This window comes from Panthera pardus, unplaced genomic scaffold, assembly GCF_024362965.1.
Source record: "Panthera pardus isolate Hobbes unplaced genomic scaffold, ASM2436296v1 HiC_scaffold_5, whole genome shotgun sequence".
Lineage (NCBI taxonomy): Eukaryota > Metazoa > Chordata > Mammalia > Carnivora > Felidae > Panthera > Panthera pardus.
In genome coordinates, this window is record NW_026526980.1 from 7,535,438 (window position 1) to 7,553,718 (window position 18,281).

An 18,281-nucleotide genomic window follows, 5' to 3' on the forward strand; every position below is an offset into this window, starting at 1 on the left:
ATTAAAAATTTTAATATATAGTAGGCTTAAAAAGATTTTTTTAAGTCCATTTAGAACTGCTAAATAAAGGGGGGGGATAAACAGAGGAATAGTCTAAACAGTTCCGATACAGCTTTTGCCAAAAGCAGCAGAACCCTGATCTCAAACTTTTAGAACTAAAAAAGGACATCAGAGAGCTAGCTGACCCTCTCTGCACCTACCAGATGAGGAAGTGAGGCCCAAAGAAGTCACAAGGCCAGGAAGGACCCAGGCCCCCTGAAGGGTTGGAGAGCCTTCTTTCTGCCTCCGGGTGAACACAGGGCTGCGCTCTCCCAGGGGAGGTACCTGGGGCGGATTCCTGGCTTCTTCCGGCTACCCTCTGGCGCTCTCCTGGTCCTCAGCTCTCCTGCAGAGAAGGCTCTGTTTCTATTCCAGCCTCTCTTTGTCAGGGTGGCCCAGCGTTTGTGGCTTCAGGGCACAGATCAGTGCATTTCAGCATCTTCCATCACTTCTTCTTGGAGCCCGAAATTCCAGAGTGTGGCAAGCGGCAGCTGAGCTAATGCCCGCTCGCACCCCTCTGCCCACATCCGCAAACACGTACCACTGATGGCACAAAGACTGTTTGCCAGTGCGTCTTTCCCTGTGGATCCTAAGAGGTCTCTGCTTCTCCTCTCCTCTGAATTTCTCCTCTTCACTAGTGAGTGCCTCTTTAAGGAGGGCTTTGATTCTGGGGCAAAAGGCATCCTTTAAGAATGTGACATTCAGAGGCTGGGTAGGCGATCCTAGGACTCTGCTAGTAGAGGAGAAGACAGGTACGTACTGGGAAACAGACCACAGTTCTTTGGGTTTTTGTGAGGAAAGCTGTTTCCCGCCCTCCCTTCCTGAGAGAATGTGCCAGTGGAGAAATAAGAGCAGATTTCGTCTGAGGAACAGTGGTCCTTACGTGCCTGCCCCCCTCCCTTACCAACAGGTGCCTTCCTGATTGGCTGAGTCACTTGTATCATTACGTAACAGTTAGAGTCCAGCCTCCTTAACTCACACTCCGTTCATTGTTTCAATCACTTTGAAACGACCAGAAGTAAAATCTGTTGTCGATAACACGATAAGCAGATGACGGTGAATTGATGAATATTGTGAGACTGCAGTATTTTGTGTGTGTGTTTGTGTTTTCCTTAGAAATACACAACTTTATAGTCTGCTTTGTTCCATTAGAAGCACTCTTCTGTTTTTACATAGTCTCTAAAGAGTATATTTTTAATGACTGAAGGCAGGACACAGGGGGAAGCATACCTAATCCTTTCCCATTTGTATATTTGGCGTACAGCCTCTTTTTCACTAGGAGACAATAGATACAAGTGTGTCTAAACAAGAAACCCAAAGTAACTTTGTTGAACTTGAATAGATAATGCTCAGTGGAGTATATCCTTTCCCTACTGTAAGAAAACAAGGAACAGGAGAAAGTAAGTTCTTAGGAGCCAGATTTTTTTTTTTTTTTAAGTTTATTTATTCTGAGAGAGAAGGTGTGAGCAAGGGAGAGGCAGAGAGTCCCAAACAGGCCCCGCGCTGTCCGCTCAGCGTCTGACGTGGGGCTCGAACCCACAAACCGTGAGATCATGACCTGGGGCGAAATCAAGAGTCGGAAGCTCAGCCGGCTGAGCCCCAAGCGCCAGATTGCTCGGTCCAGGGAGGTAGACCCACGCTTTCGTGGCTCTGGCAACGTATTCGGCGGACTGCTTTCCGAAGCGGCTACGCCAATTTCTGAGGCACCTTGCTCTTTGACGTCACCGTCAGAGCATTCAGGCACACGGTAGAACAGGCCGCGTGTGATGGCGCCTCTTAAAATGCTCCTGTCTTTCTCTTGAAAACAGCAAAGCCATCCCAAGAACCCTAACGACAAACACCGGGGCAAGAAGTGCAAAGATCCCAAGCCGCGGGTGAAGAAACTCAAGTACCACCAGTACATCCCGCCCGACCAGAAGGGGGAGAAGAGCGAGCCCCAGATGGACTCCAACTACGCCCGCCTCCTCCAGCAGCAGCAGCTGTTCCTGCAGCTCCAGATCCTGAGCCAGCAGCAGCAGCACTACAACTACCAGACCATCCTGCCCGCGCCGCTCAAGTACGGGGCCGGGGGCGGCGCGGGCCACGTCCCTGGTTCCTAGGGGGTGGATGTCGTGGGGCGCTTGCGCTCAGCGATCGGTCTCACTGCCTGGTCCCCGAAGCCCGTCCCGCGGCGTCTTGCCCTCGTGCCAGTGACTCCAGGGTTTGTCCTCCGAGATAGGTTCCGAACCTTGACCTTTCACGGTAGCGGTGCCTCGTCACAGTTACTCGCCCAGGAGAGGTCTGCCTGTTGTTTGCCATGTAGTATTAGGCACCGCGAGAAAAGTGTAAGGAGCGAGAGTCTTGTTATAAACAGCTTAAAAAAGGCAGGGTGCGGGGGGATGAGTGTAGAAGCCGGAGTGGTCAAGGAAAGCTTTATGAAAGCAGGCAGGATACCTCTGTGAGAAAGAGCCCAAAACTTGGGCGGGGCCCTTTCACGCAAAGGAGAGTGACCCGCACCCCCCCCCGCCCCCGTGCGAGAACAGAGGAAGGAGCGGGCCATGCCTGTTGATGGGATGACAGGGAAAATAGCCTGAATAAGGAATGGGATGAAAAGTAGAGACAAAACTGAGTAGAGCCGCTGTCCAGAGGAATCTGAAGCCGGGCAGCCTTGCATCTTGACGTGGTAGATGATTCAGAGGGCTGTTGTGGTGACGCCACAGTGCACCAAAGGACAGTGAGATGCTGGTCACGGAGGGGAGTCTGGCAGTAGGCAAGACAGACATTTCACAATAAAGGAGATGTGAGAAGATGAGGGCATTGATAAGGGGAAGGAAAGAACAGATGAGAGATGTTTCCAAGACAGTTAAAGGTCTTGGTGACCAACAACTGTGGAGAAGGAACACGTTTCCAAAGTCTGAGCCCAGTTGAGAGAGACAGAAGGAAGTGACTTCTGACAGCTTCTGAGACTGAATCCACAGCAAGACATCCGTAGTGAACTTTAATTATGTACAGAAGGAAATTTCTAGATCTCCATCCTGAGTATGCATTTTCCAGGAAACATGGGTAAAAATGAAAATACCTCGTCTCTCATTTCCCTCAGTTATCAGGAGAAAGGGACATTTACATTGACCTCACAAGACAAACTGTACAAAAAGGTGCAAAGTTTATTCGAGTTGAAAGTTTTTCTCAGTGAGCAGGCCACTCAATTCATGATCCATGTGGGTGTGGAAATTCGACTCGGATATTCTCCACGTATGCTGAGCATTCCACCACAGGGAGCCCTGTTTCCTAGGAGCAGACAAGGAGTGAGACCTGCTAAAAAGCTCCTCTGTTAAGAACCGTCTCCTCATATGCTAGTGATTATCAATGCACTTTTTTCTTTTAAGATCCTGATATCTCGAGGAAGATTAGACCTATTAGTCATTTGGACCTTACTGTGAAGTACGTAAATCTAAAACATCAGGGCACAGAGATGAAGAAAGAAAGAATTTTTGTAGCATGTTATTACTTTAAGAGCAAGCAGGCCTGAGTGAGATGTTGACATTGGAAGGGAACCAGGGAAGAGCAAAGAGGATTGGAAGCGCATCAGACGCAGACCACCGCCGCTCTGCAGCTCCGTCCGGGCCCGAGGGAGGTGTCCTCCCCTGCCGCCTCCCTCCTCTGGCATCGGGCAGCAGGGACACGAGCGGTGACTGGCTCCCCTGTGCGCACCCCTTACGATGCACCCGGCAGTGTGCTCGACGTTGACATCCCTGTGCCCCTCACCGTAACTCCAGGAGGAGGTGACGTTACTGACCGCGCTCCCGGGTGAGGAAACCCGGACAACTGAAAATCCCATAAAAGGATTTTTGTAGTATCTATGAAACAGTCTTTTCTGTAATGAAAGAAATTGACTGTGTGGGGCCAGTTTGTAGATGGGAAGAGTACATCTGAGGAGCTGAGTATCTGGTCTCTAATGGTTCTTTGTCTTTCCACTAAGGCTGCCGGTCCCCTGTCCTCCACAAACACCCCCACCACCATAGCAGCCACGCCACCCAGCCCCGGAGAGCATCACACACAAAGATCCGGGGACACAGAGGGGGAAAGGTCACTTACTTTTGTGTATTATTGCACCACGCAAAGACTGAACGTCACTTCTGTTTGATTTCCGGGTCCTGACAGTGGAGGTGTTGTTTTCTAAAACAGTGTTTCTTTTCACCAAAATTCCGGTACAGGAAGCTGAATGCAGAAGTCTGTAGCTCCACAGCAGTGAGATTTGACCTGATAACACAGCCCCTGGTACCTTGGGAGATGGGGCTGTAGCCACACACTGACGGGGGCTCCTGGAGGGTCCTTTCAGGTGTCTGGACTTCAGGTTTCTCATCCACACAGACATCACGTTTGTCAGGGTCCCCCCACAGCATGTTTTCTGTCTTTGTGGATCTGGACAAAAAAAACCTAGGTCCAACTTACTCTCGTTATTTCGAAGGCTGAAGCAAGCCCTGAACTGTTGTTAATCGTAGTAACAAGTAAAGCATTATAGAATCTCAACCAAACGCACCAATAGAATAATTTATTGTTCACAAGAGAGCGGACATTGGTTGGGGGGAGTGTTGCACTTGTGATTGAAGAGAGCACAGACACACATACGGTACGTAGGTGATTACACAGTACATCCCTGAGGGTATTAAGATTTCACTGGGAGGTCGATTAGGGAAAAAAAATTCATAGAAAGTCTCCTTGTGGAGACAGTAATGAAAATAAGTAAGGTTGAGAAGTTCTGATTTACATAAAATGTTTTCATAATTCTAATAGAAGATTTTAAAACTGAACTTTTAGAAAGGAAATAAATGATACATAAAATATTTGTCATTCCACCCAAATTTCAAGAAACTTCATTGCAAACACTTAAAGTATTTCACTTACATAAAATTTAGGCAGGTTTTCAAAGACCCCAGATGAATGTCAAGAGTTAGCTGTTCACAGGGCCAGAAATGGCTTCAAACACAATCTTCCAAAAACCCACTGGACAAAGCTCATCTAAGCAGGAGCCTCTCCCCATAAGCAACATCAGGTCCCTGTTTCAGAACATGGAAGTCAGAGTCTCCATGCTTCAGCACCAAGACTCATATAAGGATAAAGTGTGAGGCTCTAATGGAATTGGCTGTACAGTGTCAACCACCCAGAGGAGGAAATGTCATTGTTGCCAAGAGTATCCTAGGGGGAAGAAGCTAGATGGGGACCTGGTTCTGCTGGCAAGATGAGTACAGAAATAAAACACATTTTTTAAATCACCTTTTTAAATGAAGTGTTAAGTGATAGAGAAGTCCATAAATCATAACTGAAAATCAATGCTAAGTAAACACACCTCCATAACCACCACCTAAATCCAGAAATAGAATATCAGTACCCCAAAAAGCCCCCTGGCATCCCCCCTCAGTGACTACCTGACTTCTCTCCCATTGATTAGTTTTGCCTTTTTTTGAACATTATATAAATGCAGTCTTACGGTATACATACGCACGTGAGTTCTTCTGCTCAACATTGTGTTCGTGAGATGCATCTTTACTGGTGCAGAGAGAAGTAGTTAATTTTTATTCCTGTCTAGTATTTTATCATTTATCCACCCATCATCCTGTTGGTGGACAGTTGGGTTGTTTCCGGTTGGGACTGTTATGAATAATGCCATACTAAGCATTCTGACCTGTGTGTTTTGGTTCATGTATGTAGATTTTTGTCAGGTGTCCCTCGAGGAATGGAATTGGGTCAGAGGATAGGCACAGGTTTGTCTTTAGTAGATAACATAAAACACTTCTCCGAAGCGGTTGTACCAATTCACACTTCTCCCAGCCGTGATTGGGCGCTCTCGATGTTCCGAGTGCTTCGTATTGGCGTCTTACTCGTTATAGCAGCAGTTCTGCTGGATGTGCGGTGCTGTTTTGTTGTGCCTTTTTCCATTTTCCTCATGTCTGATGAGGTGTTAAGCCCTTGTTCACACGTTTAAGGACCATTGGGATAGATTTTCTTGTGATATGCTTGTTCAGGATTTTCCCATTGCGTTTTGTCTTTTTCTTACTGATTTGTGAGACTTTTTTTTGTATATTCTAGATATGATGCCTTGTCAGAAATACGTATTAGAGGGGCGCCTGGGTGGCTCGGTCAGTTGAGTGTCCAAGTTCGGCCCAGGTCATGATCTTGCGGTTTGTGGGTTTGAGCCCCACATCAGGCTCTGTGCTAACAGCTCAGAGCCTGGAGCCTGCTTCAGATTCTGTGTCTCCTTCTCTTTCTGCTCCTTTCCTGCTCACACTCTGTCTCTCCCAAAAGTAAATAAATACTGAAAAGTTAAATAAAATTAAAAAAGAAATATGTATTACAAGTATCTTCTCCTATGATTTCACTTTTCACTCTTAAAGCTGTCTCCCTTAGTGTGTTTTGTGTCCTGTTTAAGAAATCTTTCCCTACCCAAAGGCCATGAAGATATTATCCTAAGTTTTCTTTTTTTTTTTTTTTTTTTGAGAGAAAAAGAGCACAAGTCAGGGAGAGGCAGAGAGAGAGGGAGAGAGCGAGCCAGTGCAGAGCCTGACGCATGGCTCAAACCCACGAACCACCAGATCACAACCTGAGCTGAAGTCAGACATTCGACCAACCAAGCCACCCAGGCACCCTGAAATATTACCCTAAGTTTTCTAAAAGTTTATTGCTTTCATAATTCACGTTTAGGTTTCTGAGATGGTGTGAGATAGGGGTCAGTTAAGGGCCTTATTTTTATCTGTGTGAATATCCAGGGTGGCCCAGCACCATTTATTGTAAGGACCACCCTCTTGCTAGTGCACTTCAGTGCCATCTTGGCGATAACTCAAGAGGCTCTATATGTGAGGGTCTGTTTCTGGATTCTCTGTTCTCTTCCATTTGTTGTTCTGCCCTTGTACCAGCACCACACCATCTTAATAACTGGCTTTATAATGAGTTTTGATAAGTGGTATGGCTCTTCCAGCTTTGATTTCCTTCAGTGATGCCATGGCCATTCTTGGTCCTTTGTGTTTCCATATGTAGCTCAGAATCACCTTCAGAATTTCTACCGAGCAAGCAAGCAAAACTTGCAGGGGGGTCTCATTTGATTGATATCTGTATACTATTGAGTCTTCCAATCCACGACCATGATGATTTTCTCTTCACACATTAACAGTCAAGTCGTTAGCAGAGCAGGATCAAATTCAGACATGATTTTATTATCAAGTCTAATTTTCTTTTCCTTTTGAAGGCCACTCAATGACAAAAATAACAACAGTGGGAATTCAGCTCTGAACAGCACCACGCCTAATACACCAAGACAGAATCCATCTGCTTCCGTGAGAAAGCCGGGGCCCCTGCCTTCTAGCCTGGATGACTTAAAGGTAATACTTCAAAGTAGAGTTCATTCACCCGTAATTACCACAAAAACAGAAATGATTGGCCACATTTGTCTGAGGTGTAGGTAAGTTTTCAATAGACCTTCAGCTTTACCAACAGTAAGATAACCTTCTCAGGGGTACTGTCTGTTTACGTCCATTAAGTTTCTTTGAAGACGATCAGTAATAACTGATTTGTTGAGCATAGACCATGTGTGGGCACCAGAACACTTGTGACCGCAGAGGGAGATTTTCTTCTTCCCTGCTCCTTGCCGAGTTGGGGAGAAGCAGGAAAATGTTAACAGTCAAGAATCTCCTCTCCGAGGCCAGACTGCATAGGCTTCCCCCCTCAGCTCAGCTTCTGGTTATCCATGGTAGGTTGGACATAAGGGTCCGCCTTTCACTGCCCCAATCTCCTCATCTGTGCACTAGGAATAACAATAATAACACCCACACCTCATGTGAAGATTAATTGTAAGAATAGGGGCATCTGAGTGGCTCAGTCACTTAAGCGTTCAGCTCTGGATCTCCCCTCAGGTCTTGATCTTAGGGTCGTGAGTTCGAGCCCCTCTGCGCTGGGCATGGAGTCTGCTTTTAAAAAAAAGAAAAGAGAGGCGCCTGGGTGGCTCGGTCGGTTGGGCGTCCGACTTCGGCTCAGGTCACGATCTCATGGTCCGTGGGTTCGAGCCCCGTGTCAGGCTCTGTGCTGACTGCTCAGAGCCTGGAGCCTGTTTCAGATTCAGTGTCTCCCTCTCTCTCTGCCCCTCCCCTGTTCATGCTCTGTCTCTCTCTGTCTCAAAAATAAACGTTAAAAAAAAAAAATTTTTTTACAAAGAAAAGAAGAGAAAAGACAAAGTATAAAGCACTTCCATCAGTGTGTGGCACATGGTAATTACTCAGTGAATGTGACTGTCCTCGTCACGATTTCTGATTGTAAATCCTCGGACAGAGCAGGAGTTACCCTCTAAAAGCCCTTGCTTTACCTGCAGCCTTCCCAGTGCCACAGGTCCGTAGCTGTGTGTGCGTGTGTGTGTCGGGAAGAGAAGCCGTCCCCTTTGCCCATACGTGGTAACGTGGAGCTGACAGGCGGGAGGCACCTTTTCCGTCTGAGCGTCCTGTAGATCTGTCGGGAGTTGCGGTACCGAGAGAAGAGACGTGATTTGTTTGTACTTGCAGGTGTCGGAACTGAAGACGGAGCTGAAGTTACGGGGTCTTCCGGTGTCGGGCACCAAACCGGACCTCATCGAACGCCTGAAGCCCTACCAGGAAGTGAACAGCAGCGCTGTTGCTGCCGGCGGCGTCCTGGCGGTGCCAGCGTCTGCCATCGTCGCCAGCAACCCAGAAGTCACCGTGGCGCTGCCGGTGACAACGCTGCACAACTCCGTGACGAGCTCGGGCCCCTCTTTCAAGGCAGAGCTGCCGCCTGCCGGAAGCAGCAACGTCGCCCACGCCGAGAGCGTCAGCTCCCCCCTGCCCATCTCGCCTTCCCCCTCTGAGCAGTCCAGTCTCGGGACCGAGGACACAAGCATGGCAGACACGTTCACCGAGATCATGACCATGATGTCTCCCGCGCAGTTCCTGTGCTCGTCGCCGCTGAGAGTGACGGGCAGCGAGGACAGCCCGAGTCCCGCCAGCAGCACGCTGTCGAGTCTGGAACTGGACGCGGCCGAGAAGGACCGCAAGCTGCAGGAGAAAGAGAAGCAGATCGAGGAGCTAAAGAGGAAACTGGAACAGGAGCAGAAGCTCGTGGAAGTTCTGAAAATGCAGCTTGAGGTTGAAAAGCGAGGGCAGCGGCAGCAGCAGCCGCTGGAACCCCAGCCCGGCGCCGCGGCCAGCTCGGCCGGCAAGTTAGATCCGAAGCATGGCGGCGTGGGCTCCCCCGTCAAGGACGAGACCGCGCTGCCCGACTGCTCCAGCCCCAGGCGGCCTGGCCCGCTGGCCAGCCATCCCGTGGGCCAGCCCGTCTCGGCGGGCGGCCAGACCCTGGTTGCCAAAAAGGCCGTAGTGATCAAGCAGGAGGTCCCCGTGGCCCAGGCCGAGCAGCAGAGCGTCGTCCCGCAGTTTTACGTGAGTTCCCAGGGACAGCCGCCGCCTGCCGTTGTCGCTCAGCCTCAGGCTTTACTGACCACACAAACCGCTCAGCTGCTGCTGCCGCTGTCCATCCAGGGCTCCAATGTCACCTCAGTGCAACTCCCAGTAGGCAGCCTCAGACTCCAGGTGTGAAGTGTGTCTTCTAACTCCTTTGCCTTTACAGCCTGCATGGAACGGAAACTTGCCTTATGGCGAGCGCCCCAGCCTTCTCATACATGCACCCCAACCGGGCCTCAGAGGTGCAGAAAATGTGTGCGTGGGGGGCGGGGGCCTGGAATTTAATTCAGAAATGTTAATAGCTAGCATTGTCTCCACATAGTTAAAACAAGCAAGCGGTGCTTTCCTGCTTTTGATCGCTTTTATCTTTAGTGAACACGGTATCGTTAGCGAACATGCAGACATTTTGAGATACCGGTTTCAGTATCGTGAGAATAGCTGGTGTCGCTGAGTCCTTTTTGTGTGCAAGGCACAGGATCACGTACTTTATTTTCTTATTTATTTAAGTCCTCTCTACACCCAGCATGGGGCTCCAACTCACGGCCCCGAGATCGAGAGTCACATGCTCCTCCGTGTATTTTAAATGGCTCACTCCCTTCAGCTCTCCCTTCCCCCCAGAAGATCTAAGTGATGGCACCCATTTTGAGGTAGAGAAACTGAGGCCTTGAAACGTTGGGTAAGTTGCTCTAGGACAGAGCCGGGTTTTCTAACTGCCCGGCCTTTACTTTTACGCCCACTCGTGTGTTCTGCCTCCTAAACGCGATTCTCAAAAGACACCATTGAAGTCAAGATGCCTAAGGCATGTGGGGCATCTGAGGAAAATGTGACCACAAACTTAGGAGTGAAGGTGTTGAGGGAGTTGATAAAACACTGGTAAGCATGAAACCTCCTTTTATGCCTCCTCCATAACCTGTGTATTGACCTTGTTTTTATGCAGTGCATTTGGTAGGTTTTTACACAGTGGGTGGGCGACAGGTGAACAGAAACCACCTGGGACAGTGCTCCTCAGCTTTGACCACCCCCCCCCCACCCACATACTCTTCATGGCAGAGACCAGTGGGTTGTGCCCCTGAGGTTAGGAAGCATGACCCAGAGGTCCTTGGCATGTGCCAGCATTCTAATTCTCCTGTTTGATCTTTAGACTGTCTGTGAAATTCAAAGTCTACTCTGTGACACAGCTTTTCTAAACATGTATTTTTCCATCCAAATCTTCCATTAGAGTTGACATTCTCCATTCTGGGCCCATGTGCGCCCGAGCACATAGCTGACTGTCTCCAGAGGGAGCACATACTGTTTGGGCAGTTAGGCCTCAGATTTTCTTGCTGCTATTAAAATTGTCACACCTGGCCTGTTGTGTGTAGAGCCACTATAGGTTTTTATTTCAGTTTTCCGTTTTCTCAAAATTTCCCAGTGAAAATCTTAGCCACTTAAGAAATAATAAGAGCGTGAAAAAAACTGGTCTGGTGTTAGGTCTCTGGTTTAGAATTAAGGTTCAAACTGTGTTGTCGATGAAGTGTGTATCTATCCGTAAGTATTTTATCACTTCATTTCAGATATGTTCCCCACATGATCGCATGTTGCACATCTAAACTCTTTTTTTTTTTTTTCAGTTTATGTATGTATTTTTTAAGTAACCTCTACGCCCAAACTCAACCCAAACTTTGCGGCTCCCACTCACAACCCCGAGGTCCAGAGTCCCATGCTCTTCTGACCGAACCATCCAGGTGCCCCCACACCTATACTCTTGATTCCGAGTTTGATTTTGATAATTAAATCAATATTTTGTTTGCTTCCTAGACTCCACCACAAGCAGGAATCCAGACTCAGACTCAGCCGCAGACAGCAGCCACCACCCTGTCCTCAGGCTTAGCCCAGACCGTACCTCAGAAGCAAGAAGCTTTCACGCCACATGTGCTCAGTCAGCCTCAGCAAGTTAGAAAGGTTGGTGAATGCTAACAAGTGACAGGCCGTCACCGATGGTGACTGTCATCTGCTCAGCCATTCTGCAAGTGTCCTCGTAGCGGTCTCTTCCGTGGGAAGCACCTGTTTGTTCTTTTGTATCACGCACCTCCCACTGGATGGGCCTCAGGCCACCTGCCATCCGGCTGCAGATTATGCAGTTATTAAGGAAAAAAGGTTCTTTTTTGCTGAAAGACGGGTCATCTTAACAGTTAAAGCCCTTTTCCAAGTAAAAGTTTCAAAAGTTTGTTTTTAATCCTCATGTAGGATTTTTTGAGTTTTAAAATAAATTTCTTTTCAGATTAATCATCTTGTGGGGGAGGGGGAAGTGCTGTTCCCTGGGAAGAAATATTTGAAGTCGAAAAAGATACTTTTTCAGTGTCTACCTTGAATAAGATCTTTATATATTTAAGAGTTTGCCATCTTGCGGACTAAGAGCCAGAGGGCCCAGGTGTGCGGATTCTGGTTCCCCACTTCCTACAGGTTTGGCCTTATGCAAAATTCACTTACTTCCTCTGAGTGTCATTTTCCTCATCTTTCAGATGACCGTGTTGGTCTAGGACTCAGTAACCCCTCCATGTGTTCCTACCAAAAAATTGTGATGTTGAATAGCCCAGAAGTTACAAAAATTCCCTCTTACCCAGCAGGTGGAGCTGTGTGCACATCTCCTTGACAGAAAACTCTTAAGGCCTCAAAAATAGGTCTTATTATTTTTAACCTTGAGAATTATTAGTCCCAGGATGTTAATCTTCAGCATAAAAGAACTTGGATAATTAGGTGTACCTGTAGACATGCCCCAAGGTAGCATGAACCGTCTGGGCTAAGACCACTTGAGCAGCAGACAGAAATTGACGCCTGAGGTCATCAGTAGTCACATTATCATGTGCTCTCTTCTGGAATCTCCTCTGGGAAATGCAGTGAGTTACAGCAGCATATTACTGACTTTGGGCTCACAATAACATTCTAGGGTGGTGATCGCCTCAGTGAACGTTCCAATGTTAAGACAGTTTTCTTTAAGAGAAGAGAGAGAAAAACAGGATATAGACAGGAGAAATAAGGGTTTATTCACTAAGTCTCAATACTAGAATTAGGGATCATTAATTCCAGCTTTTTCAAAGAGGAGTATGCTTCCAGAACTCCTCACCCAGAGCAGCTGTACCTTTTGAAGGGGTGTGTACACACACACACACACAGACACACACACTTGCCCACTTAAGAAATACATATGTATGTTTACAATAGAAACGCAGAGGTAAGTTTTTCTCTTTCAGAATACTAGTGGTATAAAGTACATAAAATACTTTTATGAGTAAATCAGCTCTGTGAAATACAATCACAAAATCACCCAGTGACCATACATTTGTAAAAGGCCATAAGACCTTTGGCTCGTGATGGGGGCTAAACAGACACTTGTTAGTTCCACAGGAGGGAGTCCTCACTGCTCCCTGACAGAGCGGAGGCCAGCTTCTCAGAAGGGGACAGATTTTAAATGGGGCCCTGCAAGGATTTGGAGATACTTTCAACAAACTGAAAACCTGAGTGTGGCCGCAGCCTGTGTGGCCTTTCCGGTCGGACAGAAATGGGGCCGGGTGGTGGAAGCTTTTTGTGCCAGCCAGAGAGGAGGGTTTTACCGTAAGGACAGAGGAGCCAGGGAGTGTGGGGGCTCCATCAGGTGTGTGCTGAGGCTGTAACTGTAGCGGAGGGTCGACGGGGAGGGAGGCACAGTGAAGAGGATGCCACGGTACTCCCGTGATCAGGAGCAAGGACCTGGATTAGGACAGCGGAGGACAGAGGCCTGATTCAGGAGGCATTCGTAAGGCGTGTGAGCACTGAAGGGAGACAGCAGAGGACTGATGTCTCCGTTTACCAAAGTTTTAAAAATAAATGAAGGGAAAACCAAGAATTACTTTTCCTCCGAGGCTGGTGGTGGTGGAAGGGGAAAGTTTCGTTTGGAATATATTGCATTTGAGATGTCCTGAATTTATGTTTGTAAATAAAGGTTATAAATGTGGCTTTGGCACTTGGAAGCAAGAGTGGAAAAGAGGTGGGTTTGGGGATTATTAGCTTAATCGTGGACATGAAAGCTGTGAAAGTATAGATGAGACCACCCTGGTGAGGAATATGAGAGATTCAGCTATCGCTTAAGACAGAAATCATACTGAGCAAGCGCTGATTTCCCAGAAGGTACAGTCCACACCACCATCAAAGACAGGCCACTGAGTAAAGGGACCACGGATGCTGGAAAATCAGGGTCGGCAGACCACGGCCTGAGGGCCACCTCCAGCGCCCCACCTGTTGCTGTAGATAAAGTTATTGGAAGCCAGCCCCACCCATTGATTTATGCGTTGTCCAAACTGCTTCTGGGCCAGAGTGGCAGAGGTGAACAGTTCCAACAGACACCCCGTGGCCTGCAGACCCTAAACTGCACACGTGGTGGCTCCTTACAGGGCAAGTCTGCCAAGCCTCGTCCTAAAACATGGTTTGCTTCGGTAGGAAGAGCCAAAGAACAGATTGAATGGAAAGTATTTGTCCGTTACAGGTTTTCACGAACTCGGCATCAAATTCGGTTCTTCCATATGAGAGACCACCTGCTCCAGCGGTCCAGCAGCCCTTTGTGAACAAGACCTCCACCAGTGTTCTTCAGTCCAGAAGCGCACCACTTGCCTCCCTGCAGAATGGACCTACCGCTTCCAACAAGGTAGTGCTGTGCAGATGGGGCAGCAGTAACAGTGCTTGCTCATGGGGCCCTAAAGCATTGCAGAACCCAGTGCTTCGGGCGTGAAGGGACTGAGTATCAATATTAATGGGACAAAATAGCCAAAGACCGTGGTGACGGTTGTTAAGGGGCAGCTTGGCTGTTATCGCGGAACAGATGACCCTTCCCTCACGGGATGGCGCCCCGGCGCCATCGGCCACACAGGCTGGAGGTGAGAAGGCTCTTGAGTTCAGGAGCGCCGTGACTCGGCCGCCCTCTGAGCTCACTGCCCAGACCTGACATGTGCCCTCCTCTTTTTGCCTCAGCCTAGTTCGCCCCCTCCACCCCAGCAGTGCGTCGTCCAGCACTCCCTGTTTGGGAGCCCGGTCCCCAAGACAAAAGACCCTCCCCGCTACGAGGAGGCCATCAAGCAGACACGTGGCGCCCCGTCCTCCCTTCCAGAGGTAAGTAAGCGAGACCAGCGGCCACGGTCTGTGGGCTTGTATCTGGGGTGTCGTCCTCACACTGAATCCCTTGTCTAAAACGCGCTTGCCGCTGTACGAACACAAATTTCAGAGCCAAGAACCTCATTTGCATTCGAAATGCTATTTTTTTTTAATTGAAGTATACTTGACATACAATATTATAGTGGCTTCAGGTGTTCGACAGTCATTTGGCACTTCTATATGTTATGAAATGTTCCCCAGGTAAGTGCAGTTACCATCTGTCACCATACAGTGTTATTACGAGATCACGGACTGTGTCCCCTGTGCTATACTGTACATCCCTGTGACTTGTTCTGTACCTGGAGATTTGTACTGTTAATAACCTCCACTTACTGTACCCATCCCCCGCCCCATCTCCCCTCTGGCAGCCACCAGTGTGTTTGGATTTATGAGTCGGATGAGTCGGTTTCTGTTTTGTTTGTTCATTTATTCTGCCCTTTAGATTCCACAGAGAAGTGAAATCATTTGGTATCTGCTTTTCTCTGTCCAACTTCTTTCACTTCACATAAACCCCTCGTAGTCCATCCCTACTGTCACAAATAGGAAAAATACTTTCTGTAGTTTGTTTTTAATGTTTTATTTTTGAGAGACAGAGAGAGACTGAGCATGAGCAGGGGAGAGGCCAAGAGAGAGAGAGAGAGAGAGAGAGACAGAATCGGAAGCAGGTTCCCGGCTCTGAGCTGTCAGCACAGAGCCCGATGTGGGGCTTGAACTCACAAGCTATGAGATCATGGCCTGAGCCAAAGTTGGACACTTAACAGACTGAGCCACCCAGGCGCCCCGGAAAAATACTCTTTTTTTATAGCTGAGTAATAATCCTGTGTTTGTGTGTGTGTGTCACATCTTCTTTACCCAGTCATCTATCCGTGGACACTTAGGTTGCTTCCATATTTGGCTAGTGTAAGTCATGCTGCAATAAACATAAGGGTACAGATATCTTTTCAAATTAATGGTTTTTGCTTTCTTTGGAAAAATACCCAGAAGTGGAATTGCTGCATCATAGGGTAGTTCTATTTTTTAATTTTTTGAGGAATCTCCATACTGTTTTTCACAGTGGCTGCACCAGTTTGCATTCCCACCAGTAGTGAAAGAGGGTCCCCTTTTCTCCACATTCTTACCAACACTTGTTACTTCTTGTCTTTTTGAGAGTGGCCATCCTGAACTGGTGTAAGTTGTTATCTCGTGGTTTTGATTTGCATTTCCCTGATGACTCTTTTCTATGTTGGCCATCTGGATGTCTTCTTTGGAAAAATGTGTATTCTGCTATTTGGGGGTGGAGGGATGGAATGTTCTGTATATATCTATTAAGTCTGTCTGGTCTGATGCATCATTCAGAGCCACGATTTCCTTACTGATTTTCTGCCTGGATGATCTATTCATGGATGTTAGTGAGGTGTTAAAGTTCCCTACTATTATTGTATTACTGACAATTTTCCCCCTTTAGTCCATTAATATTTTCTGTATCTGCAAAATATAGGGGCTCTTGTGTTGGGTGCATGGGTATTTGCAGTTGTTCTGTCCTCTTTTTGGATTGATCCCTTTAACGTTATGCAGTGCCCTTCTTTGTCTCATTACAGCCTTTACTTTAAAGTCTGTTTTTGTCTGTTGTAAATTTTTAAATATTTGCTACCTTGGCTTTTTTGCTCCCATTTGTATAGAATATCTTCTCCTATCCCTTCACTTTAAGTCTGTATATGTCTTTAGGTCTGAAGTGAGTCTCTTATAGGCAGCACATAGATAGCTCTTGGGGTTTTTTGTATCCATTAGGTAACCCTGTGTCTTTTGACTGGACCATTTAGTCTGTTTATATTTAAAATGAAAGGTATGTACTTATTGGTGTTTTTTGTTTTCTGGTTGTTTTCAGAGTTCCTCTCATAGCTCTTCTCTTGCTTTCTTTGTGATTAGATGACTTTCTTTGATAGTGTGCTTGGATTCCTTTCTCTTTATTTGTTGTGTGTCTTTTACAGGTTTTTTGATTTGTGGTTATCTTGAGGTTCATAAATAACATCCTAGGTATATAGTATTCTAAGTTGGCAGTTTGCTTAAGTCCAACACATTCTGAAAGTACTACATTTTTATCCCCCCTTTTATGTATATAATGTCATAGTTTACATTTTTTTAATTTTGTGAATCCCTTAAGTAGTTATTGTAGATACAGTTGATTTTACTGCTTTGTCTTTCAACCCTCATACTAGTTTTATAAGTGAATGATCTACTATCTTTAACTGTTTTACCAGTGAAACTTCTTCCTTTCATAATTTTCTTACTTCTAGTTAAGGCCTTTTCTTTCCTGCTTCAGGAAGTTCCTTTAACATTTCTTGTAAGGCCAGTTCAGTGGTGATGCACTCCTTTGACTTTTTTTGGCCTGGGCAACTCTTTATAAATTTCCCTCAATTCTGAATGCTGAGTAGAGTGTTCTTCGTTGTAGATTTTTTTTTTCCTTTCACCACTTTGTATATATTACGCTGCTACCTTCTGTGAAGGTTTCTCCTGAGAAATCAGCGTATAGCTTCATGGTGTTTCCTTTATATGTAGTTAGTTGCCTTTCTCTGTATCTTTAATTTTTGACATGTTTTAAATGTGTACTTACTTTTGAGAGAGAGAGATAGAGTGAGAGCAGGGGAGGGACAGAATCTGAAACGGGCTCCAGGCTCTGAGCTGTCAGCACAGAGCCTGATGCGGGGATTGAACCCACAAACCATGAGATCATGACCTGAGCTGAGGTCCTACACTGAACGACTGAGCCATGCAGGCACCCCTAAGTTTTGACATTTTAGTTATTATGTGGACTTCCTTAGGTTCATCTTGTTTGGAACTCTCCACCTTCCTGTACCTGGCTACCTGTTTCCTTCTCCAGGTTAGAGAAGTTTTCACCTATTATTTCTTCAAAAAAGTTTTCTGGCCCTTTTTTTTCTCTCTTCTCCTTCAAGGAACTTATAATGCAAACGTCAGTATAGTTGTTGACCCAGAGGTCTCTTAACCTAACCTCATTTTTTTTTGTCTGTTCTTCTTTCTTTTTGCTATTCAGTTTGGATGATTTCCACAGCACTGTCTTCCAGATAACTCACCTGTTCTTCTGCGTCCTCATCTGCTGTTGATTCCTTCTTGTGTATTTTTCAGTTCTGTTATTTTGTTCTTCAACTTTGACTGGTTCTTTTTTTTATATTTTCTGTCTCTTTGTTGAAGTTCTGAGTTCATCCATTCTTCTCTCAGATCCAGTGAACATCTTTTATGACCATTACTTTGAATTCTTTATCAGATAGATTGCTTATCTCTGTTTCATGTAGTCCTTTTTCTGAGGTTTTATGTTGTTCTTTCATTTGGAACATATTACTCTGTCTCCTCATTTTGTCTGACTCTGTGTTTGTTTCTATGTATTAGGTAGCTTGGCTCCATCTCCTGGTCTTAAAAGTGGTGGCTTTGTGTAGAAGGCGTCCCTTATGGCCCAGTGACGCAATCCAATCAGGTGATGCTCACCAGAACCATGCACTCGAGGGTGATGTCTGTGTGGGCTGTTGTGACTGGGCCAAGACTTCTGTGGGTACGCTGGTGGGCAGGGCCGGCCCCACCCTTCTACAGAACAAGCTGCCCACTTGGTGGGGCAGGGCAAGGATCGTTAGCAAGACTGATGGACAGTGTCAGAGCTGG

At 46.8% G+C, this 18,281-nt stretch overlaps 1 protein-coding gene across 9 annotated transcripts in view; it reads left to right on the top strand.

Annotated features, from left to right (window-relative positions):
- MRTFB (myocardin related transcription factor B) overlaps window positions 1-18,281 on the top strand; it is a 201,054-nt gene that overhangs the window by 160,536 nt on the left and 22,237 nt on the right. For 6 of the 9 annotated variants that reach the window (XM_019468630.2, XM_019468632.2, XM_019468629.2 and 3 more), the window contains 6 exons: window positions 1,848-2,095; window positions 7,259-7,391; window positions 8,562-9,602; window positions 11,271-11,414; window positions 13,972-14,130; window positions 14,454-14,591. In XM_019468630.2, the coding sequence (XP_019324175.2) occupies window positions 1,848-2,095; window positions 7,259-7,391; window positions 8,562-9,602; window positions 11,271-11,414; window positions 13,972-14,130; window positions 14,454-14,591 (1,863 nt within the window). The remainder of the gene's footprint in view (window positions 1-1,847; window positions 2,096-7,258; window positions 7,392-8,561; window positions 9,603-11,270; window positions 11,415-13,971; window positions 14,131-14,453; window positions 14,592-18,281) is intronic. The other 3 variants (XM_053894394.1, XM_019468636.2, XM_019468635.2) reach the window with 1 other exon arrangement.